The sequence below is a fragment of the Anabas testudineus genome, chromosome 22, assembly GCF_900324465.2.
Source record: "Anabas testudineus chromosome 22, fAnaTes1.2, whole genome shotgun sequence".
NCBI classification, from domain to species: domain Eukaryota; kingdom Metazoa; phylum Chordata; class Actinopteri; order Anabantiformes; family Anabantidae; genus Anabas; species Anabas testudineus.
In genome coordinates this window covers 18,715,186-18,728,581 of record NC_046630.1, presented here as the reverse complement: position 1 = coordinate 18,728,581, position 13,396 = coordinate 18,715,186, and the positions used below count along the sequence as shown (strand labels likewise).

At 40.5% G+C, this 13,396-nt stretch overlaps 1 protein-coding gene across 1 annotated transcript; it reads right to left on the bottom strand.

The window, feature by feature from the left end:
- Positions 1–716: 716 nt before the first annotated feature.
- Positions 717–12,907, bottom strand: ccni (cyclin I). The gene is made up of 10 exons (XM_026339647.1): positions 12,685–12,907; positions 11,676–11,835; positions 6,808–6,942; positions 5,682–5,756; positions 5,445–5,585; positions 4,500–4,628; positions 4,279–4,380; positions 3,327–3,492; positions 2,834–3,066; positions 717–2,607 (listed from the first exon to the last, which is right to left on the bottom strand). The coding sequence occupies exons 2-10, from the start codon at positions 11,787–11,789 to the stop codon at positions 2,371–2,373; spliced, it is 1,332 nt and encodes a 443-aa protein (XP_026195432.1). The 5' UTR covers positions 11,790–11,835; positions 12,685–12,907; the 3' UTR covers positions 717–2,370.
- Positions 12,908–13,396: the final 489 nt, after the last annotated feature.

Genomic DNA, 13,396 nt, shown 5'->3' with positions numbered 1-13,396 from the left:
TGTATATGTCGGCCTTTATCTAATGGTTGAGTTTTAATTGCGTTTGTGAACCATGTTTATTTTCTTTTAATGATATAATAATTCAAATGACCTTTTCTCACTCCTGTACCAGCTTTTGTGAAATGTGTTGGATCCAATTCAAAATGAGCAGATATTTTATGGTGTACAACGACGTTTGGAGATGGGGTTGTGCATTGGAAAAGTTTTAGGAATAAATCTCTCTATGGCTGCTGGTGACAGGACAACTACAGTCACACATCATTCCTACATCGCACAGCTTTACGCTTTGTAGATTTAGTCTGATAAAAATCTGTTGAACTCATGAACTGAATGCTGATGTACTGTACTATTATGAGTGAAGCAGCCATCATTGCATTCAGTGATTAAAATCGGCTTCATATTTACCAGCTGCTGTTTTCGTTCCACGCCAAGTCTGTCTGTAATAACTTATTTTTGTCTGTATTGTGGTGCAACATTTATAGTCAACCACTTTTGAGTTTGTACACATGTGCATGGGAATATACCACTTTTCTTTTAACCTACTATCATCTTTAACTCTGATACAGGTTTGTAAAGCTGTGTCTAACATCATTATCCCACTGGTTTCGTGTTTGTCTGCTGAACTCAAGTCAGCAAGACTGGATAAGAATCAGCTATGTGACTAGAATGACAAACGTGAATGTTTGTGCATGTGAAAATAAAGACAAAGAGCTGGCTTTCAGTTATCTTACTCTTATTTCTTTATTTATTGGTGCCGCAGTGAGTTCAGGGACCTGGAGCAGCCACCAGCAGCTCCCACAGCAGGAACAAAAGAGCTTTTTGCAAGAGTACAAATATTTTAAAGAGAATTTCAAGAGATAAAATCAGAGCGTGCTGTTTCAGCCTTTTCTTTTAATCAAAGCCAAGATTGTCACTCTTCTTTTTCTACATTTTGCCTCTTAGCTAAATATTATAATGTTTAACTCAGGGTTGTTTTATTACACAGGAATTTCTAAACTAAAACTTTAATTTTCTCTGGTTGCTTAAACACAGAAAGCACATGCAGTGTGGTTTTACCTGGGCCATGTTCTTCTTATGAGGACAATAACATTATATTGACTGCACAGTCACATTTTTTAATTTGGGGATTTAATTTGGCTATTGTACTGTCATAGCAATACATCCTCATGACCAAGACTTCATTTTAGGTGAGAACATGTAGGTAGGGAATGGAGAAATCAGCAAGATTTACTGGTGTCAATATACCAAGTTAGCTAGTTTAGAATCAACAGGATTATTTTATTCTGGATTAGTCAAACTAGGGTTAAAAACAAACAGGACCCTGATTGGACAACAAGCTCTGTGGGTGGGGTTTACTCCACCTTCACAGTTTCAGTAGTAACTACTTATTTGTCCAATAACTCATTATAACTTTTTGTAAGTGAGTAAAACAACCAGAGGTGTTCATTCGCGATCTCACAGGTAGCTGAGAGAAGGGAAACTAACAGGGATTCATTTTTATATTAGCATTTTATCAAGGATCAAATTGCACTTCACAAAACAAAAAAACAACTTTCTTCTTCATTCTGGGCAAGTACTACAGATAATCATCAGTAGAGAAACATTCATACATTAAATTAGGAGTTTATAATAAGTTATAAATAGAGAGGAAAACATGCAGATCGAGGAGGAAAAGTAAGAAGACTAAAACAAATATGTTCAGTAAAAGAAAAGAGTTTAGAGTGTAAGTAACAAATATAAGGTGACAAACGTTTGCAAAAACCTTTCACAACAGGACAGAGCGAGACACTTAGAAAGAATGAATTCTAGGTTTTTTTGAAGGCAGCTTTTTCTATTTATTATTTTTTTTAAACCTTTTCTTGTTTGATTTCAACAAGTATCATTAATAACATAGTAGCAGCAGCAGGTTTTTAGATTTTGAATGTTTGAATTTTTTTTTGGGCTCTGTGTTCCAGCTGCAGGGGATGATGGGAACTGACCTCAGGACGGCTGAACAGCTCGGGGTCATGCTGGGGTCGTTTGAACTGGAACCAAAACCATCTTAACCACTGACATCGCCTGTTTCACTGAGCTGTTTGTGTGGTATCAGTATTTTCTTCTTTACTGAATGTCTGATTAAAACCAGCGACACATTTCTGAAGCAACGGTGATGGACAATGTTTCTGAGGAGCTGCCTATATTTTGCTCTTTTATGTAACTAGGAATAGTGACCAAAGTCTTTCTCTGACTTCGCTGTCTATGTATGAGGGATCCCATCACAGTTGCCACAAGAAGTGTCACGGTTTGACTGGAGAGTTATAATCTGAAAGAGGAACAGGAAGTCGATGTCTGTGTTGCAGTGGTTTTGGTAAGCAGCTTCCTGTTTGGTCTCTAGGAGGTGCTGACTGGCTGCAGAGGAGGGCAGGGGGAGGTCCTGCCTTCCTGTTGGGACAACAGGACGCTGCACACACTTAGACCTCCTCCTGCTGCTGCTCCTCCTTCTCCCGCTTTTGTTATCGTCCCCATCGCAGGTGTGGCCCCCTCCTGAACGGTGACGGTGGTGGTGACATCTTCGTTGTAGAGGCGTTTAATGCCATCAAAGAAGTCGTCCACCTCCATCTCCTCCACCTGAACGAACACAGACACACACACACACACAGTTATACTGTGGCTGCATGTATCGATTATTTTCATAATCAACTACATTCTTAATTAATCACTTGGTCTATAAGGTGGCAGCAAATGGTCCATTAAAACTAAGAAAAGTAGGAAACATTTACATTTGAAAGGCTGAAACGCGACAGATGTGTCGATTACTTTCCTACCTGAAGCAAACTGAACCTGAAGCAATTACCTTGCGCTTGGTGGAAGCCTTGCAGCGCAGTGTGACCCTCTGCAAGTGGTTCAGATGGTGGATGCGTTTAGTTGGGGAGAGCAGAGCAGGGATGCTGCTGTCAGTGAATGAGTAGACAGCGCTCACAGGCTGGCTCCCCTCCTCCACCTCCCCAGCAGGTGTCTGTGGCTGGGCAGGTGAGGTGATGAGGGGGTCATGGTCCCTGGAAGACTCCGTGGTGGAAGTAATGGTCCCTGGAGAGAAATACTTTAATAACTTGGTGTAGTGACAAGTGAAATTTCTCCAATAAAAGTTAGTATTTGTCTCTCTCTCTTTGTCTTGGGTTCTTCTGCCTCTAAAAACGTGACACACATCACCCACAATGCAACTTGATTCCCAAAAGTTCTATCTGAAATTGCGACATGTTTGGCTTTATGTGTTTTTTTTCCCCCACATATGCATTGCAACTCCCCCAAGTCATAAATATAAATTTGGTGTTCTTCTTTAAACGTACTCGATGTGCAGCAGGGGAGTGTGGGGTCCTGGGCTGGAGGCTGCAGCGTGGTTTGGCTTTGCAGGGGTTGGTAGATGTAGACAGTGTTAGGAGGCAGGGAAGCTCTCGGTGTGGACAGACTACGAGCCACTAGCTCTCGACTCCTGATCAGCTCGGAGCTGTCGATCTGAGAGTCAGAGAAGAGGAGGAAAAGATTAAGGAGACAATCATGGAATGAATGACAACAGTAGGCATATAGTGGAGAAAATACATTTCTATTTCTAGGTCTGCCCCCTAGAGGCTTCATTGTTTACTACAGCCACAATATGAATGGTCTAGATTTCAACAGGAACCAGCAGAGAGAAGGTTTCTGGTCAGAGGTGAGTCACCACAAAGAGACTTCATGATGTTTTTGTTCTGTTTGTTATGTTCAAAACAGACAAATTAGTTCCTCTGCTTGGGTTTTCTATCTCTACCTCCGTGGTGGAAGTAATGGTCCCTGGAGAGAAATACTTTAATAACTTGGTGTAGTGACAAGTGATGTTGCACTTAGGCTACATGTGTAGCGCTCTCTGCTGGCTGTCCCTCACCCTTGGTTTCCTCTGTTCTGAATTTATTGTTTTTTTCTTCTGCAGAACTACTCCTACAAAAGTCAGTCACGTGTAAACTGAGTATGTCTGTAGGTAAAAAATGAGAGAATGTAATTACTATTTGTTTCGGCTTCCACAGAGAGTTTTAGTTGGAGTTGGGTCAGTTTCAACTTTATTCTAAAGGAAATCCCCAGCAGATGAGGGTGTTGTTAATGATGTATTGTTCTGTATTTTTAAATGTCCACAAATAACAGACCATAGATTTTGAGGAAGTAAATTAAACTTGTCAGGAGTTTCCCTTTTCTTTCCTTTTTACTGGTATTCTGCAGAAGCTCAGTAAGAGCCTTCTGCAGAATAACGAGGACAGAGGCTCAGTCTAGTACCTGCGCCTTCCTAAGCAGCTCGATGGTAAGAGCTAGCCAGTCAGGGCAGCAGGTCTCCAGCTCCAGGGTGATGAGGGCCAAAGCCAGCATGGATCCTCTCAGCTACAGGAACAAACAAGAGACAAACCAATAATTAATTAAAATGAATGAACTAAAAACAAATACAACCACAGAGCTGAGCTTTCTACTGTGTAAGTTAAAGTGAGAGTTTGTGTGTATACCTGTATGAGCGTGTGGTCAGCCAGACAGTGGTAGAGTCGCTGTGTGAGCAGGGCAAGGTGCTGAGAGCGGTTCAGTCCCAACATGGAGTCCAAAAGCCCTGAACGACATGACATCACCATTGCATGGAACTACGGGAGATGGAAGGGGAAGAAACAGAAGATGCTGATGGGGAAAAAAATCAACAACAGATGGTTTCTTCTAAATATTTGACCATTTTTGGGAGTCAAAAATAGCCGTGGTTAACACTGAAAAATGATCAGGATTGAGAAAACACAATCCATAAAACAAACTGCTGACAGAACACAGGTGACACTGCTGAATCTGATGTCCTGATAAAACATGGAGGGAGAATTTCTGTAATAACTAGACTTAAGAACAAAGCTGGCTGATGTGTCAAGCACATTGTTTTTAAACAGAAAAAGTCTTAAATCACAAAGTTTTCTGGAGTTACTGAAGGTGATGAAATAGTACCATGTCCACACAAAAGCTGTAGCCTCAGCAGCCCGCCAGCAGCAGCTAGTGTAGGTCACTTGTGTTTTGAAAGCATTCAGAGCCCAATCTGCAATTATTTTGAGTGGGCTGTACTACAGCTGCTCCTACTGTTAGTCCACTATGTTTCAAATAAGTAAAATGAGAACAGCCTTGCTACTAAAGCTTTTTATTTGCTGATACCGCATACGTAGACGTGGTTACTAGGAAATGTATAGTTTCACAATCATGTTTTGAGTTTATATTTTGATTTCACAAATTGATATGACAGCTGTGACTCATTCTGATCTGACTAGTTGAAATCTACAAACACAAACAGCTCTCTGGACTGACGTGTGATCTAATCATCTGCTGATAATCATTTAACAAAAACATTGTCTAACGCACTTTTAAAGAGTTAAGTTTTAGCCCAGATCATGTCAGACACAGCGAGGGTGTGCATGTGTGTTAAGTACAATGTGCAGGAAGTCCAGCGCTGTGGCAGTGTGCAGATCCCAGTCGAGTTTGTCCAGGATGATCCTCTCCATCCTCCGGATCTCTGAGGGAGAACAACCACAGCTGCTGGAGGCAGCCAGCTCCTTCAGAGAGGGCACACACTGACATACACACACACGCGCACACTTGTTACATCTTAACATCTCTTCTCTGACTGTGTGTTCATACTGTGTGTGTATTGTGTTATTCGTGTTCACCTCATCCTCCTCACACGTCTTGGCTGCCAGGAAGAAGCAGGCAATGGCAATGCAGCGCAGGTACTTTGGACGGGCCTGAAGAGTAAGAAGCAACATGTTTATGTCAGTTTTACAAAAGTGTGTTACTATTCTACATGTTATACTATTACATGTAGAACTTGTATCATAGTTGGCAGATGAAAACTACTGTGTTACTGTCACTCTTTAATCTTTCTGTACAATCATATCCATCCACATGCTTTCACTTATGTTGAATGACCTCTGCTCATGAACAAGACTTGGATTAATGAGTGGGTCCCTGTTTCTTTGTATTGATGCTTCACATAACATTGATCTCCAGGTGGCAGTAATTCCCCAGCAGTGCAGAAACAGAGTGCTACCACATGTCCCCAAATGTTTTCTAAACATCTGAAAAAGGGTTTGTTAGACCTCAAGGATGTGAGGCCAAAATGTCCTTATCAAAATGAAACTGAACAACACACACACACACACACACAAGAAGTACTAAATGAAACTGACACACACACACACCTTCAGAGGATGTGAGGCCAAAATGTCCTTATCAAAATGAAACTGAACAACACACACACACACACACACACACACACACACACACACACACACACACACACACACACACACACACACACACACACACACACACACACACACACACACACAGTGTTTCTTAACAGAAATACACAGAGTCTAGCATCTGTAGTCCTAGAACATTTTATTCCTCAGCTAGAGACTTCCTGTCTGTGGTGTGAGACGTCCTGCTGAAACAGAACGTCCAGATCTGACACTTCCTGATCCTGTGTAAACACCACCATCAGCTGTGAGGCAACTGGAAGAAAAGCCTTGTCATCATAGCTGTGCAGCAACGAGAATCAAAGACAAATGTATCAAGGACATAACAGTGATCTCTGTGAATATTTGACCAATCACCCTGCAACAATGAACTAGTGTCTGATGGATCTGAGGGTCGGTTTGTTGTTTCTCTTCAAATGTAAACTTTGAAGAGCAAATGATAGCCTGAGTAATGATCAACCGAAGCAGCTCCACTTGGCAGAGCAGTGCTCACTGTAACAGCTGTACTACTGTAGCACTGCTAGGATTCTTTTACCTTGATGGGTGCAAGGAAGCGGTCCAGGATGCTAACAGCTAACACCAGGGTCTCTGGGTACAGGTGTAGTTTGCTGTGGAGCTCTGTCAACCAGCGCACGGCCTCATCCCGCTGGGCTGGGGAGATGTCTGTATCCTACAGACAACAAAAAAAAACAAAACAAACAACAACAACAGTGTCAGCATCATCGTCTTACCTTGGTGATATTTGTACTGACCACTGAAATATTTCCACGTTTAGTGGACATAAAAAAAACATCATACTTACTAATCCCTCTGCTGACTCATAAAACAGAAACAAAAACCTTAATGGAAAAGTCTCACCAGTGTTAAAATGATTATACTGGACACACAGAGACCATGTTATAAAGACAGTACAGTAAGCCCTGACACACAGGTTTAGGTAGGGTTTACTGTACCAAATGAATCACCAGATTTTTGACTGACATGTTTTTAAGACATGAACAGAACCTGAAACCATCTCAGGCCAAGCCTGCCACCAAATCAGCTTCAAAAACATTCCTGGAATTCCATTCATTCTTCTCACAACTCAAACAATTCACCAGCTGATGTTTCCTTCCCACACGTTTCTACCTAATGACATCAATAACAACATACTGCATTCAAAGGTTTTAATCACATGTACTATGTTCTGGTTTTCAGACTCAACATGTTGAGTTTGGTTTTTAACCTCAACCAAAATCCACCTTAAAACATAATGTTGGTCAACACTGTTATCTGAGCTCAACAGGACACTGATACGATTCAGCTGTGTTCTGAAATCTTTAACACGCTTCTATAACTCGTATAGACTTACTATACACCGACTAAAGAATTGTTAAAAGGTTACAAAATCCCTGTAGTGAATACTAAAGCCCTCTCAGCCATTAGCTGTTGTACCCTGAACTCTACCCTAAACCTAACAGAGATACCTGACCATGGTTGTACACTGCTAGTTGTTGCTAAACCCCTGCAGAGGCACAACACATACACAAAAAGTCTATAAAGTTACACCACTTTTTACTTTTATATGTTTTATAAAGTAATAATAACAAAATAATAATGGCAAAATAAAACATTTTCAATAAAGTTACCACAATAATTATTTGAAAGCAGCTTTCAAAAGTAGTAAGAGATACATTACATTACTACAACCTACCTAAAAGATGATGTCAGTAAATTTTGATTTTAATACCCATCTTGAGAGTACACACTCTTGATGATGGCTACTTTTAAAAACGTGTGTTTACTTGTATCACAGAAAACATACTTTCCCACCAGCTGCTCCAATTTAATGAGTGAACAGGAGATTTAAGATTTGACATTTGAAAAACTCAACAGCAGCATTTCCCTGTTAATCCACAGACGTCATCTCAGCGCCCATTCAAGTGGGCTGGTATCAATCAGGTGAATATGGCTTGGATACGTGTTTATCTGTGTACCAGTACTTGTCTGGTTGTGATGGTGTCCATTTTCTGGCCACACAGTAAGACCATGCTGAACCATGACTAAAGCTTAAACATACAACTTTAATTTATACTAATAAATGACTGATACTAGATATCACACAGACCTCTGAGGTGGCACTTAGCTGGCTTAGTTTGCTGAAGCCGTCATAATAAATGTCAACACGTGATCTTTCATGTGTTTACTGAGCAGAGCCAGTAAACATATAAAGTGATGATGGAAAAAGTAAGTGAAACTATTTTTTAATAACTGGTTGAACGACCTTTGGCAGCAACAACATCAAGCAAGTTCTTCCTTTAGCTTTTGATTAGACCTACACATATCCAGGAGGAACTTTGGACCATTCTTTCTCACAGAACTTCTTCAGCTCTGACATATCTTTAGGATGTCTGGTGTAAACGTCTTTCTTCATGTCATTCCACAGCCTCTCTACTGGGTTGAGGGGCTCTGGGCTCTGACTGGACCACTCCAATAGGTAGTTTTTGTGTCTCTGAACCCATTCTATAGCAGATTTACTCTAATGTTGTTGACCTGCTGCATCACCAGCTTCTATCCTGTAGGTTATCTTTATAAACCTAGGAATTAATCTTCCTCTCCAGAGGCAACAAAGGAGTTTCAAACCACAAGGTTCCCTCCACTGGGCTGTTGGGATGATGTTTTGTGCTTCCCTTTTTATGCCAACCAGTTGTTAAAACCAGGAAATTTCACACAATACTATTATTTTTTCTGCAACTATATTAATTGATCATTATTTATATTATAGCACCTTTCATACAGGTTCATCAGATTCATAGCAACATAAAGACAGTATACCAGGATCTCTGTCCTAAAAAAAAGGGGGTCACTGGTTGTGAAATGTGTAGCACTGGAGCAGCAGCAGGGGTCAAAAGTCAGAGTACAACTGACCATGTCAGCCAGCTAATCTGCAACTAGACACTGCTTAGACTCTGCGCACTTAGCGGGACACAGTAACATCAACAGGCCTGGTTCCAGCCTGTGATCACTGCTGAGGGACAAAGACAAAATCTGTCTAAGAATCTAACCCCTGCCTTGTCATGACAGAGCTCAGTAGCGTCATCTAGAGAGATGCCAAAAGGCTTTCTGAGTCTGCCACCTTTACAGGGGGAGTGTTGATCAAGTTGGTTATTTCCGCTGCCTAGCGCCAATATGGAGCTCAGCAATTCTCCAGCTGAGTCGACTTTTAAGTTCAACTACGACACACATTAAACCTGCAGAAGGGTATTTTACACAGCAACACTACTGTTGTCCATATGACTCTTACACCAGTTTATGTGCCTACTAAACCCGGCCAAAGGCACTGATAAGCGCTGTAACTGTCATTTACTGCCATTTAATGGCCTCCTCACTATCAACACAAAAACTACAAACAGGCAGACTCGTTGACAAGACAAAGAAGAGTCTGACAGAGTCTGAGTATCATGCAATATCTCATGAGCCTTTATTGGCTCACATCAGGCTTGTGAGTCAGTTTGAATCTAAGGTCATGGTCTTTTCTGAGGTTATTTTTATCTTATTGCTCTGTGATAGGTTTGAAGTGAAGAATGTGAGGATATGTTTTTCTCTGAGATTAGCATGTTGCTAATTCTGGTAGATTTTTGTTAAGTTGCAACATTTCTGATGATTATTTTGGCTCTTTTTACATTTTTAAGCCAATGAGTGTACTGAAGAGGGAATAAACTGCAGTTCATGAATAGAGAACAGTTGTTTCCCTTTTTAGCTAACCTGGTTACAGACGAAAAGCAAGGCATCAACCGATCAACAACAGGAGGTTTACTGTGTTTTGGGCTGGTCAGATTAACCTGGAGAGTCATTAGCATGCAGCAATGACTCAACAGCAACAGATCTGGATTAACCCTCTGCTAATTCCATTAAATGCTGTTAGACTGGCTTTGAGTATTAAAACAAACCAAACACAGGAGAAGATTGTGAACACACAATAAACACAGAGATCTAAGGAGATTTAAAGAATGTTGAAGTGCTTAACACCAACAACAACAACACATTTTTTGTTCTTACATCTGTGCTGTGACAAACAAAATAAAGTTTGATTTTCTTGATATTCTACATACACTACCTTCAAAAGCAGCCCTTCTCATTCTTCTGAATGAGTGAGTGGGTTTATGCACAGCAGAAACAGTGCCATAGTGCGGCTCTGGGAAAACTGCACAGTGTTTGTGTGTGTGTGTGTGCAGAAAAAAAAAAAAACTAGATTTGATTCCTGGACTTGATCAACAATGTAATGTGACCTCATCTAGAAGATTCTATTAATATTATTACACACTAGAAATGTTAGCAGGGGCAAACATGACAAAACCTATTTGCTTGCTCATGAAACTGGTCATGAAATGTGATCTGATCTTCATCAATGCCACAAATATTACCCAACACATTATTTCAGAGCTCATAAGACACTGTTACAATATTTCATGTCTTTAGTGAACAAACCCAATATAGAATGTGAAGGTGGGTTACTGATGCTATTAGGAGTTAGCGAACCTGGAGTTCAATCAATGAAATGAGACTGGAGGTGTGGTTTGAAACCACCTTCGCTTAAAAACTCCCACACAATATCAGTGTGCTCTTCATAAGCAGTATCCGCTGATGTGAGCTTTTTGAGAAACCTTTTCTTGCCACTGTAGGTGTCTTCAGCTACAACTTGATGTACCATTTAGATATCCATATCCATACAGTCAAAGAAAAGATGTTAGTGCAGACAAAAGCACATTCATGTATGTCCTTAATCAGTGAAATTAAAAGAGCTGAAGTGACAAACAGTCTGATGTAATTTCACAGGTATCTGACATCATGTGAGGAAGTGGGTGTCAACCGGGTGAGACAAGCCGAGGATGTGATGAAACCTGAACACATGAACACTTGAGACGTGTAAACTGGGTGAGACCAGCTGAATTTTTTTGAAATACGTGATGATATAAAATGTCTGTATCATGGAATCTTACACAGTGAGTCAACAGACTAGTTCTTAAGTGGCATGTACAAGTGATTTATGAGAATCTATGGCATTCATCCATTTTTCATATTTAGAGCTTTCTGCTATGTTAAAATTCTCCCCTCCTCTCACATTTTTTTTTACACCTCTGTCCTGTATCATCCTATTTTATTTCTGTTAAATTTGTTCGGATTTAGTTTGCCCATTTCAAGAAGAAACTTGCACATGCAAGCTAACAAATGTAACCAGCTATGGGATTAATCTTTAGAAAAACATATGGGACTAATGAGTCAAACAGTATGGATGTAGCTGTGGTACAAATATTGTCCCTTACTGGAGCTCTAAAATGAATTAAGTCAGTGTTGAGATGTCTTTTCAACCAGTGAATCTGCTTATTTTCTAGTGAATGGAGGCACTTAGAAGATAATGCTCACCTGTGAGGAGGGCTTCTTTTGCACGTAGACCTTCCACATCTTGGCTTCCCTAGAGGCGGCCTTTTCCAGAAGAAAAGACAGCCTCTGGCGTCCCCAGGGTTCGGTGAACTTCATCCTTACCTCCCCTGGTTGAGCCTACCTCCCCACTGGATACAGCTACCTGCACAGTGACACGGCACATCAGAGCATGACATACTCCACCCAATCTGATCTATCAGAACATGTGACCTTAATTTACATTTATAGGTTCATGACACTACAGATGATGTACCATATGTGTTCATTTCAATCTCCCAGTTAATATATAGTTACTATCCCTTTAATGTCACTGGGTATATTGGATGGAGAATAGTGCAAAACAATCCTTATTTTAGCTAATACCAGTTTTCAATAGATTTCCCAGGAAACGTATTACAGTATGATTAATGTTGATACTGGAATATAACATTACATGTACTAGAATCCAGGAGAATCCTAGAGCAAATCATAAAGATTTGTATGTTAAGCCAAAACTTAACATGTAACATCGTTGAGTATAAAATTGTATAATAGTTACGATACTGACATAATAGATTACTTCTAGCTGGCTATGATCAAATCGATCCAGTGAAACGTTAAAGCTTAATTTTATGGTGAATTAACGTTGGTGTGAACCTACTCCGGAGGGCCCCGCTTATTTGGGAAACACCTGGTTTAGGAAAAGCAGGTGTCTTACCTAACATTTCCTTCCTTTATGACCGGGGATAAGACTATTCCCTGGAACGGAGCTAGCATTAGTCAGACAGTCTGTTGTCCCTACAGCGTAGCTAGCAACTCGCTAACGTTAACTGTGAGACGAACTTTATACGTGTTTTAACCAATATTTGTTTATAACGTTGATCTACACCCTCGGGTTTTATCACAAAAAAGGAGTTTCACTGCCTTTACAGCGACGACAGGGCTAGCTACACAGTAGGGTATTTAAATGGCTGACTCAGACCCAGCAAGTAGACGGCGCACCAAGTCTTACCTCCCCTGCAAAGCGGAGAAAACCACAGTTGGATTTCATCCGGTCCTCTCAATTCAAGGATAAATGGAAGGGGTGAAATCGGTTACCCGTTTTTCTCTTTAGTCGTCCATCTGGGCTAAGTGTTGGGGGAAAGGGACTGTAAAAAATATATAAAAATAAAAGAACGGAATATAGACAGACGTCTACTTCCGAGGAGGGGACTCGGGGAAGAGAGAAGAGCAGAGGCTCCGCCCACCTCCGGGCATCACAGGAGGACAAAACAAATCCATGTCAATACTTCTACTTAATACTGAAACAGGAATATTGAAGATATTTTCTCCGTACTGTCAGTGTAACTCGATCGTTAATGTATAGTGATGCATATCATATTTGGTGATGTCTTTATTACCCGACAAGTTTATTTTGTGGGCTATCCTCATAATATGTAAGCAATAACACAGTATTTAGCACATAAAAGAGATCAAGAGCTGGGCAAAATGACAAAAGAAGGAAAATGTATTTATGTAGATCATTTAATTTCAAGTGCATTCACTCAAATTCACTCACCCAAAGGATAATACTAATAATACACTTGCACTTGGGTTATCAGGAGGTTTTTTTACAACAGTTTTTCTACAACAGGATCCTTCCTTTTGGATTTCTGGGAAATACCTACCATCACTTTCTGCGAATATCTAGCTCCCTAGCTGTGGGAGCTTGTAAGCATTTGTCT

What these genes read in the sequence shown, in the direction of transcription:
- ccni (XM_026339647.1), bottom strand. Translation starts at nt 11,789, where the DNA reads ATGAAGTTCACCGAACCCTGGGGACGCCAGAGGCTGTCTTTTCTTCTG. An exon ending in AAAAGAAGCCCTCCTCACAG is followed by an intron (nt 6,943 to 11,675) that starts GTGAGCATTATC and finishes TGTTGTCTGTAG; the next exon opens with GATACAGACATCTCCCCAGC. An exon ending in CTGACCACACGCTCATACAG is followed by an intron (nt 4,381 to 4,499) that starts GTATACACACAA and finishes TTGTTCCTGTAG; the next exon opens with CTGAGAGGATCCATGCTGGC.